At 46.4% G+C, this 19,148-nt stretch overlaps 1 protein-coding gene across 1 annotated transcript in view; it reads right to left on the reverse strand.

Moving 5' to 3' along the window:
- Positions 1 to 19,148, reverse strand: part of LOC126272230 (neuronal acetylcholine receptor subunit alpha-4-like) — a 172,188-nt gene that overhangs the window by 87,935 nt on the left and 65,105 nt on the right. The window contains exon 5 of the mRNA XM_049974931.1: positions 14,864 to 15,074. Coding sequence (XP_049830888.1) covers positions 14,864 to 15,074 — 211 coding nt within the window. The remainder of the gene's footprint in view (positions 1 to 14,863; positions 15,075 to 19,148) is intronic.

A 19,148-nucleotide genomic window follows, 5' to 3' on the forward strand; every position in this document is an offset into this window, starting at 1 on the left:
CATCCTCCAACCTTTTATTTGACAGTTATTCAAAATGAACTGTCATGTCGCACTTTATTTACTCATATAGATTACGCGTTTCGGCAGACTGTCATCATCGGATCTTTCTGTCTTCCATTATTAAAAAAGAAAAGAACTTTTATCTAGCAAAGGTTTAAAATTTTTGATGGTTTTTTTCATTTTTTCATAAAGTGTAGCCTGTAAGTAATTTAGTCCTTTCAGTTACTGGAATATTACGTTAGTTTCATGTACAGTAGTATAAACGTACCTTAAATTGTAAAAACGTATATGTGTATATTTCTCATCGCCTCTTAAACAACTGGACCGATTTGAACTAAACTTGCTACGCACGTCATTAACTGCCTGGAAAGATTCACTGTGGGGATAAGAACCATAAAACTATAAAATGGATGGAGGTGGGAGTGGAGAAGCAGTGTAGTCCACGTCGCGAGAACACCCACAATTTAGTTATCCAGTATTTGAGAGTGGGAGCGCTTTGAGTCTTGCAACAGACTTCGCCCATAATTTCAAAGCTTTAAGAAACTTTCTCGCTGATGACTCCCACAAAATAATAAAAGGAAAAGAGTTTGCCGCCTACTACATTTTCGCTGATCATGCAGTAAAACTGCCATATGAAGCGTGACGGTTTAATTCATTATTTATTTACTTTTATCTGTAGTCGTGACACATTTTGCAGACAGTACATATGCCACTGAATGTACCAGAAAAGTTATATCATTGCATGATACTTAGTTGAGGACAGTGCACACACTGTATGCGTATAAAACTGGCATGACATGCATGACGTTTTAATTTATTACCAATTTGCTACTAACTGTATTCGCAACACGTTTTTCAGACAGCATCCAAGTGTGCCGCTTAATTTACATAGAAAAATATGTCATTTTACGAAGCACAGTTCAGGAGATATGACGTCATAAACACAGAGATGCAAGGGAAAACGTCGCATCACGCTTGACGTTTTAATTTATCACTTCTTTACTATTAATTCTAGTCGTAATAGATTTCGCAGACGGTAGGCACATATACCACTATATGTGCCTGAAAAATTATGCCATAGTGCAGCACATAGTTCAAAAATACGACGTCATAAACATTAAGCTGCGTGAAAATGAAACTGCAGGGCGAAATTCGCTAGACATACGGGTGAATTACGTGTATAAATACGCGTGAAATATGCTGAATATGTGTGAAATATGTTTGAGATGAGCGTATGCGAGCAAACCACATGTAAGAAGGCCACCCTAAAAACCTGGAACGATTAGAATCAGATTTGATACACGTATTACAATCTGGAAGGCTATACTGAAGGGGTAAGAACCACTAATCTCCTGCTCGGGTGAGAGTGATAACATGAAGAGAGATGGGAGGGTGAGGAGATAGTCACACGGCGAGGGGGAAGAAGGCGATAGGCACAGACAGGAGAGGGAGAAGAGAGATAGGGGGGATGGACATAAGGGAGAGTCAGAGATGGACAGAGAACGCAAAGAGGAGAAGATGGACAGAGATAAGGGGAAGAAGAGACAGGCACAGAGATGGGAAAGAGGAGATGAACAGGCAGAAGGGAAGGAGGAAACAGAGAAAGAGAAGAGGAGGAGATGAACAGAGAGAAAAGAGAGGAGGAAGAGACAGAAAAGAAAGGGAAGGAGAAGAATAGGAGAGGGGGAGGAGGAGATGAACAGGGACTGCAGAAGGAGGATACTCACAAATTAAGGGGGAGAGGAGATGGACAGAGGGAGAAGGAGTACACTGACAGAGAGACGGGACAGAGGAGACAGACAAAATGAGATGGGCACAGGAGACGGACAGAGAGAGGGTGGGAGGAGACGGAGAGAGAGTGAGGATGGAGGGTGTGGTCAGGGAGAGGAGGTGGTGGAGATGGGTAGAAAGAGGGAGAGGTGGCGGTGATGGACAGGAGCAGGGTGGATGGATAGAGAGAGGAGGGGGGAGAGGTAAATAACGGGAGAGGGGGTGAGAAGAGGGAGAGAGGAGGAGGAGAAGATGGGCAGAGAGGGGGGAGGAGGGGATAGACCGAGACAGGATGGAGGAGGAGATGAACTAGTAGAAACTTAGTGTAAACGAATACCTGAGCTAGCAAAACCCCTCGTCTTCTGTGTTCCATCTGGCGAGAACATGGCCTTATAGCAGAACAGAAGAAGGTGCTAGCAGCTATGCATCGTCAATCGTTGACTAAGAACAACACTGCTTCAATGGATTTGATCGTATAATGGCCACAAGAAATTAGCGTTGCTTCATAGCAACATTGCCAATCAAAAGGGATAAGCCGAGACAGAGCAGTCGCAAAATATTATCCCATACACTAAAAGCATGCAAAGTAAACAAAACTAATTGCAGACTCAGGCTGTATGACATACGTTCGTAAAGCCACATTGTTTGGACGAATATTCTACGAAGCACCCTCACATCATTAGTAGAGCCTGTATCATGGCTTATCTGCAACACTCTGACACTCTCTTTTGTTTTCCCCTATCAAGCAACTGGAATATATAATGTGGTCAAATTTCTTCCAGATGTGAAGCATTAAAACAGTAGTGAAATTTAAAACCTTCCCTGCATACAGATTGTTCTATAAAATTTCGGGCGAGCTACCAGATGTCTGCAACTGCTCTGATATTGCGCCGCACCTTCTGGCCATCTTAAGCTGAATACTGACGAAAATGGACTGAGGGCACGTATTTAAGACCCTACTGGCTCATGTGTGGTGTATGCAGTTGGCATTGGGCATGCACGTCTCGAAGCCGCGCGCTGCGCCGCTCATCCTACGTTGTGGAGGCTCGCCTCATCGACATCAAACCTTATTGTCTTCGTTCGGTAAAATAGTAGAACGACGCCGGCTGTGCAGAGCATGGATTTTTTCTGTGACAGGATTCCATGCAGAGTTTAACTGAAAGACACCGTCTCGATTAAGAAGAGACTCAGACGGTCGTGATTCCACTGATTCATTGATGATGGAGCTCCAAAAATTTGACGTGTAGACGACAGCTGACTTACTGGCTTGGAGGGGGCGAGCATGCCGCTGGTGTTCTGGGTATAATGCGTTCCTCCACAGTGCGCGTCGGTGTGCCCTACATATGATTTGACGCATTCAGGCACAGAATCCTGTAAACACCTGAGTGTCGCAACTCTAACACATCACAATAGTGCCGCGATTTCGAAAGAGGACGAATGATTACTTTTACTTTACGTCATCTTTATATTCTGCTAATTCTCTGCTAAACATTTCCAATATATGGTAGATAAGCGGGCGTTCTGAAGGCCTCATCCTCTTCCGCGTTCTGTCGTTTGGATGTCTGTAGCGATCTCTGTACTTACTGAGTCAAATATCCATTGTTCAGGAACACAGTCTGTAGGTGTCCCAGTGACGTTTGCAGATTATCCGCATCTGAGATGGTACGGTCTCGACTTCTCACGGTCTTTAGAACGCCCGTCGTTTGTGCCGGATGGTGGCAAATAGGAGCTTGTAAATAAAGGTCTGTGTGAGTGGGGTTTGAAAACACCGAATGCCCAAGTGTGCCACCGCTCTTACGTCACGTCAAGACGTCTAAAAATGGCAAGCAACCATATTTCTCCATATCCATAGTATATTTTACGTTGTCGTATATGAAGATCAGATGCTGAAGAAACTCTGGGAGACTGTCGAAATGATGAGGCTTCACAAAAAAAAGTGTCGTCGATGTATTAATGTCAGGTCAAACCTACTGCCAATAAAGTCTAGTGAGTGTACCACAGGCAAATATGTAAAACGCGAAACGGCGTCAAAACTCAAGAAGTCATTGTTTTGGAGCTTAGGTGACTGAAGTCTGCTGATAAAATCACTAGAACTTCTTACATGATGTGGACACTTATCTGCAATGGGTTTGAGTAAAGAGTCCAAGTACTTTGCCAAATCATAGGTGGCTGCACCAGTGTTACCCACTACAGACGTAAAGACGCACCCTCTCTGTGGACCTTGTGCAGGCCGTACAGACCAGGAAGAACTAAACTATCTGATCTCAGTTATTTGATGACCTCCTTCGGTAGAGAACTGGTAAGCAGAAGTTCAACTGTTTTCAGGGCTCTCGTGTGTTCAGCCGGATGCAATCGTTGAAGTCCGACGATATTTCGGAGAATAATCTTTCCGCATCATCAGATGGTTCTGAGGGAATAGGGGAATAGTCTGTCTGCTCTCTCTCTCTCTCTCTCTCTCTCTCTCTCTCTCTCACACACACACACACACACACACACACACACACACACACACACACACACAGACACCTTTTACTTTCCCCTCCTTGGGGAAGTGTATGGAGGAGTTTATAGCCCGTTGGCTTTTACGCCACAATGTGTGTTTGTGTGTGTGATTATCTTTGATTGTTTTGGCTGTCTGTGTATTGTGGTGATGTTCTGGTGGTGTCTTGTACTTGCCTGAGGTTGGTGAGATATTGGGTATTTCAAGGACGAAGGATTGCTATGATGACTTGGAGATTTTGGGATTTTTTTCTCTTCGTCTCAGTCGTCGAAGATCGTCATAGGGCGTTTGTGCCCTCCTGAGGGCGCGGTTCTGCAGCTTCTGGAGTTTGTCCAGATACTGCTTCGCCACATATCCCCAGACTGAGCACGCATACTCCATTACTGGTCAAATAATGGCCTGATAGACATTTACTCCTACAGAGCAGGGAATGGAGTTGGTTGTGTTGAGGACTGGGTATGGGATGGACATTCAGGCACAGACCTTCCTGTGGACCTCGCCTATGAGGGGTTTCCATATTAGTCTTGAGTCCAAGGTTATGCCGAGATACTTGGCGGATATGCGCCAGGGGAGTCGGGATCCATGTAGGTGCAGGTGATGGGAGGGGGGGGGGGGGGTGTTGATGGGGTCCAGGTCTCCCGAGTCTCTGGGTAATCAGCATAGCCTGTGTCCTTTCAGGATTGATGGTGATGCGCCAGCGATGGGCCCAGGTTTCTGTGTTATCTAAATTCCTTTGTAGCCCAGGAATGACCAGGTCCTTATTCGCATTAAGAGCGTAAAAGGCTGTGTCATCAGCATATTGTGCAGTGTGCACCAGGGGGGGAGGGGGGTTGGGGGTGTCCACAGTGTACAGACTGTACAAAACGGGCCCCAGGGCCGATCCCTGTGGCACCTCAGCACGAATACGCCTTTTGGTGGAGATTGCTGTTTCTAGCTTGGCAGAGAAAGTTCAATTCGTGAGATAGCTTTGGACTAACCTGACTATGCTCCTGGGGAACCCCTGTGTGTATTACTTGTATAATAGCCCTTTATGCCATACTGAATCGAAGGCTTTGGCTACATCAAGTAGCAGTATCCCACAATAGCCTCTGTGGTTGAAGCCCTCTCTGGGTGCTTCCACCAGTCTCATGATCTGTTGTGGCGCAGAGTGCTTCTGTCGGAACCCGAATTTGAAATCCGGACGAAGTCGCTCGTCAGTGATGTGGTCTCGCATATGAATAAGCAGGAGGCGTTCATAGATATTGCTGGGAGTTGGCAAGAGGCTAACCGGCCAATAGTGCTGCAGGAATAAAGGGTCTTTCCCCAGTTTGTGTATCGCGACCACTTCCGCCTGTTTCCAGTATGCTGGGAACTCGCGGGTACTCTCGTTGAAGACGTTCGCGAGGTGTTCGATAGCAGAGGCTGGGAGGTTTTTAACTAGCTGGTTGGTGATACTGTCGTGTCCTGGCGACTTTTTTGTAGGCATCGGAGGCGAAAAGTGGGGTTTCGTCCTCTGGGTCCTCCTCAGTAATGAGGAAGACAGCCAGTTGACGATGGATTACCTCTTCGTGTTCGTTATCCTAGGGTTCTGCCGCTTGAAACTACTTCTCATAGGTGTCCACGAGGACGTTGGCCTTTTTCAGCATGGCTGTCGGCCGCTGTGGTTGAGCGGTTCTCGGCGCTTCAGTCCGGAATCGCGCTACTGCTACGGTCGCAGGTTCGAATCCTGCCTCAGGCATGGATGTGTGTGCTGTCCTTAGGTTAGTTAGGTTTAAGTAATTCTAAGTCTAGGGGACAGATGACCTCAGATTAAGTCCCTTAATGCTTAGAGCTATTTGAACCATTTTTGAACCAATCACGCTCGCCGTGCGGTGGTGGCATCCTAATGGCTCTTTTGGGGAATTGCTTGGTTGCTTGCCATAGTATGTGATCGTCTACTTTGAGGGATGTGAGACGGATTTGCCATTGCTGGTTTCTGTGCTCACTGAGGGCTGCCTTCAGCTCTCTCTGTAGACGATTGAGCAGCCTCCTGGTGGCCTGATTTCTGGTGATCTTCCACTCTTTTGACATTTTGTTCTTGTGTCGGATTTGAGCTAGTAAATGTTCCAGTAGCTGTATTTACGGGGGCGGCCCGCCCCTTTGTGGGGAGTGGCATCTTCCGCTGCTTGCAAGATGGTACCTGTTAGGTCTTGTAGCGCTTGTTCTACTGTTTCGGTAGTAGGTGGCGGAGAGCAAGCGATATTAGAGGTGACAGTTTCTCGGTATCGCTCCCAGTTTGTACGTTTGTAAGACGTCTGGTGCAATGGGAGTGCTACCCATTCTCCCACATCGATCTCTAGAGTCACGGGGTTGTGGTCGGAGGACACTCTATTGATTGTCCTTGTGGCCACAAACCCCGCTATCCTTCTAGTGAGGTCTAACACGTCGTGCCTAGCTCGATTTTTTGGAAAATGTGTGGGTTCGACTGGACACCATGATTCGAAGTGGGGGTTGCATGCTAGTTGTCGCAGATTGGTACCTGCTCTGTAGGTTACTCTAGAGTTCCAGTCGGGGTGTTTGGCATTGAAGTCGCCTCCTACATTAGTTTGCCTCCAATTTGCCCTAGAGCAGCTATGTCTCCCTCGTCTATGTTGTCTTGCTGGGGGTCAGTAGATTGCAACAATTGTTAGGGGTCCAGTGGCAGTGTTTACTTCCACCGCCACTGCTTCTATTTTATTGGTAGCTGGTAAGAGTACCTCTTTTGCTGTATATGGCCACTCCTCCACCTTGGGTTGGCCTTGTTTATGGTAGCTAACGTAGTTGGGAACTGTCGCTTTTATTCCCAGTATTAGGTGGGTTTCACCCATCATGCACATGTCGATGGAGAACAATGCCATCTGCGTTAAAGACGCACATTGTCAAACCTTGGATATTTGGTCGTTTATCCATTATAGGGTTTTGAAACTACTGAGGAAGTCGCAGAGGGGAGCGACTGCTAGACTGCTGCCTGACGGGCAATGAGAATCTGAGTGTTCTGCGTCTGGGCCTCCCTGAATTTCTTCAACATTTCCATGATGAGGTTCATGATCTGGACCATAATGTCTAACAATTGACCCAAGAGGATCAACTGAGTGTGGGGTTACCTAGGCCTTCCTCTGTCTTGATGGACCTGGTTGTTGTGTTTCTGCTGGTGTTGTTCTTGCGTCTGTGTCTGGCGTTCTGGTGGCTGGGCTTTCGTCGATTTCTCGATGTTTCCGTCGCATTTTGGTGGAGAGACCACTTCTGCATATGTTGCCCTTGGTGTGTCAGGCCTTGGTTTTAACCAAGTTTTGTCTGTGTGTGTTGTCCTGTTTTGTCTCTCTGTGTGGTTTGATGTGATGGTGGCATCTTGTTTTCGTGAGTGGGGAGGGGGGGGCGGCCTTCGCACCCTTTGTTTGCCTTCTGTGTGTGTCTCTTGTGGGCCTCACAGCCTTGGTACCCTGCTGTGTGGTTTTTCCCACACAGCACACACCTTATCTGCGGGTCCATGTGTTTTATTGTGCATGTCCTGGTGTTGTGGGGGTCGGCGCATTTTCTGCAGCTTACGGGCATCTGGCAATAGGCGGCTATGTGATGCATGCCCTGGCACATGAAGCATTGCACCACCTTGTTCTTGCGGAGGAGCGGCTCCGTGGTGACAGGGACTGCCAGAACAGCTTTGATCTCATGCCTGTTCTGGGATATGTCTGGCAGAGTGACTTAAAATTATGGCCACTTACTCTCTGCCCCAGTTTTGCCCATCTGCTCGACTGTTTTTACAACAAATCCCTGGGCAGTCAGGTGTGCCTTGACTGCCTGGGCAGAGAGCCGTCTGGGAAGGTTGTTAATGACGATGTTTTTGTGCCTTGTCTTGGTGGTGGGGAACGTGTAGTGCGGTAACTTTTGTCTGTGAGAGCCTTTTGTTATGGTTTTGTAGTCTTCTATATTGTGTAGTGTGACCTTTATTTTGTCCTCCCCCCCCCCCCCCCCCCCCCCGCCACTGTTGGTTTCGCTTTGATGTTATCCCCCTTGAGTTGTGTTTTGATCATGTTGTGGAGTTCCTCTTAGTTGCACGGAAACTCCGTGAGGATCGGTGGGAGGCGGTGTGATGTGAGTCTGTGCTGTGCTGTTGTTTTGTGTGGTTCGTCTGAAGGATTGGCCACAGGCTGAAACCTGTTTGGGGTGGGTTCCACTCCCCGAGCAAGTGGAAGTCTTGGCTGGCGAAAGATTTTCCTCGCCAGCACAAAGCCCTCCGAATCCCGCTCGGTTTCATGGTTCCCTTTTAGGGCAGCGGTTTCCTGGTTCCCTTCCAGGGCGACGACAGGTGCTGTCGGTGGCTCAGGAACCGTGGGCTCCTCAGGGATAGCTGGGGCGATTTGGGTTGGAGGGGTGGGATTCCTGCTCTTCTTATGTCTGTCCTTTCTGTCCTCCTTTGCACGCCGCTGCTTCGTCTACGTGCACTTGAGTGGGTGGGATTTGAGGAATTGGGGTCAGGTGTGGGGTTGGGCAGCAGTTGTGGGTTTGGAGAGGATTTGGTTGATGGGATTTCTGCTTGCCATCATTTAGGTTGAGGAGGTGTTGGGCGAGCCGTTTTTGGGTATTGGTAAGCAAGGGCAGACTCAGGAGAGGGGAGGCAGAGAGGGGATCACTAATAATGACAATGTAATTATTTGTCTGTGTTTTATGTGTATTTGCATTTTGCCTAGACGTCGCAATGTCCAGAGCGGAAAGGGAGGCTGCTGGCAGGGGATTGCCAGTTAAACCTTTGTTGGCACCGTTGGGCTTCCAGGTTGCACTGCTAGCCCTAATACCACGATGGTAGACGCGGAGTTCTAGACGAAGGCGGCGGGAAACCTGTGTTTGGTTCCGCGGCCCGCTTCCAGGTCCTGGCCTACTTTTTCCCTTTTCTTGGGAGGGGCAGTGCCTGGCTCTGCGGCAGCCGATATGCTCAAATAGGCAAGCGGCGCGGCCCGCGGCAACAAGAGAACGAGCCTTGTGTCGTTGGCGGAATGAGACTACTGCGACCCCAAGGCACCATCCATGCTCGACATCCCACCGATTTTGCGGAGAACCTCCTCATTCCTTATCTTATCCGTCCACCTAAGTCTCAACATGCTTCTGCAGCGCCAGATCGGAAACGCTTCGATTCTTTTCAGTTCCGGCGTTCCCATAGGCCATGCTTCGCTGTCATATAATGCGTCCTCCAAATGTACGTTCTCAGAAGTTTCTTCCTCAAATTAAGGTCTATGTTTATTACTAGTAGACTTCTTTTGACCAGGGATGCCCTTTTTGACAGTTCTAGTCTATTTTTTATGTCCTCCTTGCCTCGTCCGCCATGGGTTATTTTGCTTCCAAGGTGGCAGAATTCCTTAACTTCGACTACTTAGTAGTCACCAATTTTGATGTTAAGCTGTTCTCATCCCTGCTACTTCTCATTACTTTCGTCTTTCGTCGGCTTACTCCCTGCATTCTGCAGTCATGAGACTGTTCGTTCCATTCAGTAGTTCCTGTAATCCTTCATCTTCGCTGATGGTAGCAATATCATCAGCTAATCCTATCACTGCTGTCTTTTCAATCTGAATTTTAATCCCACTTTTGAACTTTCTTTTACTTCCGTTATTGATTCTTCGATGTATAGGTTAAATAGCATGGGCGAAAGGTGGCGTCCCTGTCTTGCACCCTTTCTATTTATTTAATTAACCTGATCGGATGAAGGCCATTAGCCCCTCTAAGACATCGCACCAGAGTTTCACGCAAACAGTAGCTTTTTTTACACCACAGTTTAATCAGAGCACTTAGTTTCAGTCTTCCACTGTTATTCTTACTTCTTGTTTCCTGTATATACAGTATATCGCCTGTGTTCCCCTATAGTTTACTCCCATTTATCTCAGAATTTCGAACATCTAGCTCCATTTTACATCGTCGAACCATTTATCCAGGGCGACAGGTGCTATGAGCATGTCTTGATTTTTCTTCAGACGTGTTTCCATTATCAAGAGTCACGACAGGACTGAATCTTTAATGGCATGAACAATTCCGAAAAACAGGTTGTTTGTGTAAAGGCAAATCGCCGGGCCCTCGCCGAGTATCTGATACTGACGTCGAACGCATCAGCCATACTTAGTAATTTCGTTATTGGTAAGAAAGGCCCGCGAAAGGCAAAGGTCCCGAGTTCGAGTCTCGGTCCGGCACACAGTTTTAATCTGCCAGGAAGTTTCCTATTAGCGCACACTCCGCAGCAGACTGTAAATCTCATTCTGGAGGATCACACTTTTCTTCCACACCTAGTGTTTAGTGACGAGGCAACATGCCATTTAAATGGAAAGGTGAACCGTTATAATGTGAGAACGTGAGGCACGGAAGGACCACATGAAGTTGATCAACATGAGAGGGACTATCCGAAATATAATGTGTTTTGTGCAGTTTCACGGGAAAAGACGTATGATCCATTTTTCTTCGTCGAAAACACTGTTACAGGAAGCACATATCTCGATGTGCTTGAGAACTTTCTTTTCCCACATTTGGAGACTGATTCGAACGACTCTGTTTAGCAACAAGATTGGGCATCGCCGCACTGGCATCTGGAAGTGCGGGAATTTTTAAATCAAAGGGTAACTAAATGATTGATCGGTCGTACTGGACCAAATGATTCAGCCTTACATTACTCGCCTGACCGTATGTTACTATTTCTTTGGGGGAAGGAGGGTTATAAAAGACTATGTTTATGTGCCTACACTACCAACAACAATGAATGAACTGAAACATCGCATAACAGCAGCTGTGGAAGCTGTAACTCAAGACATGCTCGCTGCAGTGTGGGAACAATTTGAATACTGCAATGATATATGCCGTGCATCTCAAGGAGGGCATATTGAACACGTATGAAAAGGTATGAAAACAAACTTATTGAGTTTCCCGTTCATTGTACGTATTTATTAGTTTCACAAATATACGGGTGCCAAATCGGATGATTATTTTTGATGCACCCTGTATTTCTTCTGTTAGCAAAGGATTCGTACCAGTTACCTTCCCAATGTCTCTGTTTGTCTTTCCAGTATCTGTGATTGTTCTTACTAGAGGTATCCACTCCTCTTCAACTGGCCTGCCTACTGTGTTTCTCATTACCGCAGTATCAAAAACTTTGGCGAACTTCAAATGCGTCTCATCCTCCTCCAGCACACCAGTCTCGCACTTCCTCCCACACTGATTCTCTTACACTTCAGTCTGCTCTTTGTCATGACTAAATTCTGATCTGAGTCTATATCTGCTCCTGGATACGCCTTACAATCCAGTATCTGTTTTCGGAATCGCTGTCGGACCATTGTAACGCCGAAAATGCGGATAAAATATCTTCTGCACCATCCAAAATTTTTCGCCGTTTAATATTCGTTGATAACTTGTACTGTACTTCTAATTCAGAATCTGTGAGCTTTGTTACAGAAACTATATTTAACATGCAATGGATATAATAGTCTATTTGTTTGTGACTCTATATACACTACTGGCCATCAAAATTGCTACACCACGAAGATTGCGTGCTACAGACGCGTAATTTAACCGACAGGAAGAGGATGCTGCGATATGCAAATGACTAGCTTTTCAGAGCATTCACACAAGGTTGGCGCCGGTGGCGACACCTACAACGTGCTGACATGTGGAAAGTTTCCAACAGATTTCTCATACACAAACAGCAGTTGACCGGCGTTGTCTGGTGAAACGTTGTTGTGATGCCTCGTCTAAGGAGGATAAATGCGTACCATCACGTTTCCGACTTGATAAACGTCGCGTTGTAGCCTATCACGATTGCGGTTTATCGTATCGCGACATTGCTGCTCGCGTTGGTCGAGATCCAATGGCTGTTAGCAAAATATGGAATCGGTGGGTTCCCCATCTGTTGACTCAAGCTACGAGACGTGGCTGCACGATCCGTTACAGCCATGCGGATAAGATGCCTATCATCTCGACTGCAAGTGATACGAGGCTGTTGGAATCCAGCACGGCATTCCGTATTACCCTCCTGAAATCACCCATTCTATATTCTGCTAACAGTCATTGGATCTCGACCAACACGAGCAGCAATCTCGCGATACGATAAACCGCAATCGCAATAGGCCACAATCCGACTTTTATAAAGTCGAAAACGTGATGGTACGCATTTCTCCTCCTTACACGAGGCATCACAACAACGTTTTACCAGGCAACGCCGGTCAACTGCTGTTTGTGTATGAGATATCTGTTGGACACTTTCCTCATGTCAGCACGTTGTAGGTGTCGCCACCGCCGCCAACCTTGTGTGAATGCTCTGAAAAGCTAATCATTTGCATATCATAGCATCTTCTTTCTGTCGGTTAAATTTCACGTCTGTAGCACGTCGTCTTCGTGGTGTAGCAACTTTAATGGCCAGTAGTGTGCTAATGTACATGATCTGCAAATATAAACGTCCCCTCTCTAGCCATTCAAGGTGTTCTGTTATTTATTAACAAGAGGGTGGCTCGGTGGCAGCGTAATAGTAACACAGTCATCCTGAAATACAGGAGCTCTGAATTTAACCAACTGTGTTCCACGAGACTGCATCGTCCTTCTTTCGAAGATTCTGATGTAAGTTGCTCTATCATTTGTATTACGCTTACCTATGGGGCCGCGCCTTGCCACGGTTCGCGCGGCTCCCCCCCCCCCCCCCCCCTCCTCCCTTCGGAGGTTCGAGTTCTCCCTAGGGCAAGGGTGTCTGTGTTGTCCTTAGCTTACGTTAATGTAAGTTAGATTAAAAAGTATGTTAGCCTAGGGATCGATACCCTCAACGTTTTGGTCCCATAGGAACATACCACAAATTTCCAAACTTTTCCCTGTGGGCTATACCGACTGGAGAAACTCTACAGCCACTGATAAAGTTGCGTATTACAGAGTCATCGTGATTCGTATTGATAAAAAAATTAATAGCCCATTGGTCTTCTCCAATCTGACAGGAGTGTAAAACCTCGTCGACAACCATTTAGCGATAAGACATACCAATTCCCATTAGCCTGTTGTTAATTGTGAATGTTAGTGTACCCTGTGTTGGGTGGATGTCCATAGAATTGCGTTTGACACCTGTGGCTGCTTTCCCATTTCTGCGGCCCACAAATCCTGGAAATGGAAAAAAGAACACATTGACGCCGGTGTGTCAGACCCACCATACTTGCTCCGGACACTGCGAGAGGGCTGTACAAGCAATGATCACACGCACGCCACACCGGACACACCAGGAACCGCGGTGTTGGCCGTCGAATGGCGCTAGCTGCGCAGCATTTGTGCACCGCCGCCGTCAGTGTCAGCCAGTTTGCCGTGGCATACGGAGCTCCATCGCAGTCTTTAACACTGGTAGCATGCCGCGACAGCGTGGACGTGAACCGTATGTGCAGTTGACGGACTTTGAGCGAGGGCGTATAGTGGGCATGCGGGAGGCCGGGTGGACGTACCGCCGAATTGCTCAACACGTGGGGCGTGAGGTCTCCACAGTACATCGATGTTGTCGTCAGTGGTCGGCGGAACGTGCACGTGCCCGTCGACCTGCGACCGGACCGCAGCGACGCACGGATGCACGCCAAGACCGTAGGATCCTACGCAGTGCCGTAGGGGACCGCACCGCCACTTCCCAGCAAATTAGGGACACTGTTGCTCCTGGGGTATCGGCGAGGACCGTTCGCAACCGTCTCCATGAAGCTGGGCTACGGTCCCGCACACCGTTAGGCCGTCTTCCGCTCACGCCCCAACATCGTGCAGCCCGCCTCCAGTGGTGTCGCGACAGGCGTGAATGGAGGGCCGAATGGAGACGTGTCGTCTTCAGCGATGAGTGTCGCTTCTGCCTTGGTGCCAATGATGGTCGTATGCGTGTTTGGCGCCGTGCAGGTGAGCGCCACAATCAGGACTGCATACGACCGAAGCACACAGGGCCAACACCCGGCATCATGGTGTGGGGAGCGATCTCCTACACTGGCCGTACACCTCTGGTGATCGTCGAGGGGACACTGAATAGTGCACGGTACATCCAAACCGTCATCGAACCCATCGTTCTACCATTCCTAAACCGGCAAGGGAACTTGCTGTTCCAACAGGACAATGCACGTCCGCATGTATCCCGTGCCACCCAACGTGCTCTAGAAGGTGTAAGTCAACTACCCTGGCCAGCAAGATCGGATCTGTCCCCCATTGAGCATGTTTGGAACTGGATGAAGCGTCGTCTCACGCGATCTGCACGTCCAGCACGAACGCTGGTCCAACTGAGGCGACAGGTGGAAATGGCATGGCAAGCCGTTCCACAGGTCTACATCCAGCATCTCTACGATCGTCTCCATGGGAGAATAGCAGCCTGCATTGCTGCTAAAGGTGGATATACACTGTACTAGTGCCGACATTGTGCATGCTCTGTTGCCTGTGTCTATGTGCGTGTGGTTCTGTCAGTGTGATCATGTGATGTATCTGACCCCAGTAATGTGTCAATAAAGTTTCCTCTTCCTGGGACAATGAATTCACGGTGTTCTTATTTCAATTTCCAGGAGTGTATGTGCAGCGTTGTGAAAATGCACTTACAGCAGCTGTATACGTGTTGCCATAGAACGTCTCGATTTGAGTCGTACTTACGTGGAGATCTTTGAGGAAGAGCCGCTGGCTGGTGAGCATCCAGGAGCCGACGTGGAAGGAGCAGTTGTGCTGGTCCTGGGGCCAGCCCCGGTAGTCGCTGAGGCAGTGCGCCGCCGCCGTCATGCCCAGCATGCACATCACCTCGCCCGAGCTCGTCACGGCGCACATGTGCTCCGTCAGGTCCGCCCAGTCGGGAACGTTCGTCGGGTGGCTGCGGACACGACCGCGGGTCACTCTCTCCAGCCACACACCACCCAAACACTTACTTCTCCACGCTGTCTCAGTCATTCTCAGAGAAAGTTTGATGCTGCATAGCTTATTTGTGTACCTTCTACATCTGCATCGATACTCCGCAAGCCACCTGACGGTGTGTGGCGGAGGGTACCCTGAGTACCTCTATCGGTTCTCCCTTATATTCCAGTCTCGTACTGTTCTTAGAAAGAAGGATTGTCGGTATGCTTCTGTGTGGGCTCTAATCTCTCTGATTTTATCCTCATGGTCTCTTCGCGAGACATACGTAGGAGGGAGCAATATACTGCTTGACTCTTCGGTGAAGGTATGTTCTCGAAACTTTAACAAAAGCCCGTACCGAGCTACTGAGCGTCTCTCCTGCAGAGTCTTCCACTGGAGTTTATCTATCATCTCCGTAACGCTTTCGCGATTACTAAATGATCCTGTAACGAAGCGCGTTGCTCTCCGTTGGATCTTCTCTATCTCTTCTGTCAACCCTATCTGGTACGGATTCCACACCAGTGAACAGTATTCAAGCAGTGGGCGAACAATTGTACTGTAAACTACTTCCTTTGTTTTCAGACTGCATTTCCTTAAGAGTCTTCCAATGAATCTCAGTCTGGCATCTGCTTTACCGACGATTAATTTTGTATGGTCATTCCATTTTAGATCACTCCTAATGCCTAGTCCCAGATAATTTATGGAATTAACTGCTTCCAGTTGCTGACCTGCTATTTTGTAGGTAAATGATAAGGGATCTATCTTTCTATATATTAGCAGCACATTACCCTTGTCTACATTGAGATTCAATTGCCATTCCCTGCACCATGCGTCAATTCGCTGCAGATCCTCCTGCATTTCAGTAAAATTTTCCATTGTTACAACCTCTCGACACGCCACAGCATCATCTGCAAAAAGCCTCAGTGAACTTCCGATGTCATCCACAATGCATCCGAGGTTCTGCGATGGCATCTGATCCAAAACTAGTGTATCGTCGAGTGTATCACTGAATATCGACAATAATGTCCAAAAGTTAAGCATAATCGGGAAAACAGGACGATAAAAGGTGAGCGATGAGTGTGAATGAGAAAATTAGCCTCTTTGCAATATGTAACTGTGTGTGGCAGTAGATACCACACTTTGAATAGGCATGTGATGCTCAGATACTGATAAACACTGCATTAGATATAATCTCTCTCTCAGTCGTGTTTGCGTCTTTTAAGAATAAACTAGAGAGGTTGTATGAGATGAGGTACATGTAGAAAGAGATACTAATCTCAAATAAAATTTATTTCCTACTAAATTTGTGTCAATATTTGAAATTTGCTTTCCTAAAAGAATTATCCATAACATACACCACGAAGATGACGTGCTACAGACGCGAAATTTAACTGACAGGAAGAAGATGCTGTGATATGAAAATGATTAGTTTTTCAGAGTATTCACACAAGGTCGACACCTACAACGTGACATGAGGAAGATTTCCAACCTATTTCTCATACACAAACAGCAGTTGACCGTCGTTGCCTGGTGAAACGTTGTTGTCATGCCTCGTGTAAGGAGGAGAAATGCGTACCATCACGTTTCCCAGTTTGATAAAGGTCGGATAGTAGCCTTTCGCGATTGCGGTTTATCGTATTGCAACATTGTTGCTCACGTTGGTCGAGATCCAATAACTGTTAGCAGAATATGGAATCAGTGGGTTCAGGAGGATAATACGGAACGCCGTGCTGGATCCCAATGGCATCGTATCACTAGCAGTCGAGATGACAGGCATCTTATCTGCATGGCTGTAACGGATCGTCCAGCCACGTCTCGATCCTTGAGTCAACAGATGGGGACGTTTTCAACACAACAACCATCTGCACGAACAGTACGACAACTTTTGCAGCAGCATGGACTATCAGCTCAGAGACCATGGGTGCGGTTATCCTTCACAATGCATCACAGACAGGAGCACCTGTGATGGTGTACTCAACGATGAACCTGGGTGCACGAATGGCAAAACGTCATTTTGTCGGGTGAATTCAGGTTCTGTTTACAGCATAATGATGGTCGCATCCGTGTTTGGCGACATCGCAGTGAACGCACAGTGGAAGCGTGTATTCCTCATGAGCATACAGGCGTGTCACCCGGCGTGATGGTATTGGGTGCCATTGGTTACACGTCTCTGTCACCCCTTGTTCGCATTGACGGCACTTTGAACAGTGGACGTTACATTTCAGATATGTTACGACCCCTGGCTCTACCCTTCATTCGATCCCTGCGAAACTCTACATTTCAGCAGGATAATGCACGACCACATGTTGCAGGTCCTGTACGTGCCTTTCTGATAACAGAAAATGTTCGACTGCTGCCCTGGCCAGCACCCAAATTGCGTGAAAATGTAATCACATGCCAGTTCTAGTATAATATATTTGTCTAATGAATACCCATTTATCATCTGCATTTCTTCTTGGTATAGCAATTTTTATGGCCAGTAGTGCACATAAAAAAAAGAAACTAACCTACATATAACTAAGGGAATTGAAATTTCAAGTAAGAGAAAGGGGGAAATTTATATAAAGGCCAAAGTAAGTCAAGAACTGATATTTCTTGCAGTCTACAAAGAATACTGTAGTAGTTTAAGGGAAGTCATTAGAATATCCAGAAGTACGCATGTGCTGACAAAAATAAATAATACAGATAATAAAATTAAAACTGTATGCGATATTGTCAAATGAGTGACATGACAGCAAGTCAGCATACAAGATTCCATAACAATTAAACTAAATGACAATGTTATGACAGATAATTAACAATCTGCAAGTACTTTTAACAATTACTTTCTAAACGTAGCAGCAAATATAGGATTAAGTTGTTCAATTGAAGAAGCAAGAGAATATATTAAAAACGGTCATTCACAAAACTTCAGGCAATTAGAACCAGCACTGGCATCCTTCACTGAAATTAATATCATTATAAAAATTCTAAAAAGCAAAAGTTCTTGCAATGTTGACGGAATTTCAGACAGAATCCTGTAAAGTTGTTCCAGTTTAATAAGTGATGTCCTTAGTGATATATGCAATGCATTACTGGCATCACTCCAGGCTAATGCCGGGATGGTTCCTCTGAAAGGGCACGGCCGACCTCCTTCCCCATCCTTCCCTAATCCGATGAGACCGATGACCACGCTGTCTGGTCTCCTTCCCCAAACCAACCAACCAACCATTACTGGCACAGGCATTTTTTTTCAGGCAGGTTAAAATATGCAATTATAAAACCGCTCCATAAGAAAAGAAACAAGATAGGCTTAAGCAATTATTGTCCAATTTCCTTATTAATAGCTTTCCCAAAATATTCGAAAAAGTCATGTATTCAACAGCAGTCACAAACTATTTACACAGAACATAACAATTTGGATTCCAGGAAGGTTGCTCGAATGACAATGTTATTCATAAATTCACTCGTGAAATATTACAAACCATCAATAAAATATTGCAGTTGGTACTTCTTGTGTTCTTTCTTTGACATCTTATTGTGCACATCATGATAGTCTCTTAGAAAAAGTCAGGTTTTGTGGAACTGAGCTGGTTTGAACCGTACTTGACAAACAGAATGCAAAAGATAGTGCTGAATAAGTCAGACAATGAAGAGCAGAAACTTTTGGTGACTGAGGGAAAAAAAAATCACAAATGGAGACCCACAGGTTTCAATTTCAGGTCCACTCCTGTTCCCTCTACATGTGGATTACTTTCGATATAACAGTCATGAAGCAAAATTGGTACCTTTTGCGGACGATAATAGTGTTACAATAAATCCCATTCGAGAGAGAGCAACAGAAGGGTTAGGAAATAATATTTTCCAAGAAGCTATTAAGGGAAGCTAGAACAGAATTTTTTCTTCACTTTTTCAGATTTTTATCTCATTTTAAAATTTGCAGTTTTGCGAATAAAAAAATATATCACTCATAAACTCACATGGGGAGTATTTTTCATGTATAATCTAAACCGGTTGAAAATGTTAAAATTTCTACGTGCATTACTTCGAGATCTAATAAAATCGGTAATTTTTG

This window comes from Schistocerca gregaria, chromosome 5 (genome assembly GCF_023897955.1).
Source record: "Schistocerca gregaria isolate iqSchGreg1 chromosome 5, iqSchGreg1.2, whole genome shotgun sequence".
Taxonomy (NCBI): domain Eukaryota; kingdom Metazoa; phylum Arthropoda; class Insecta; order Orthoptera; family Acrididae; genus Schistocerca; species Schistocerca gregaria.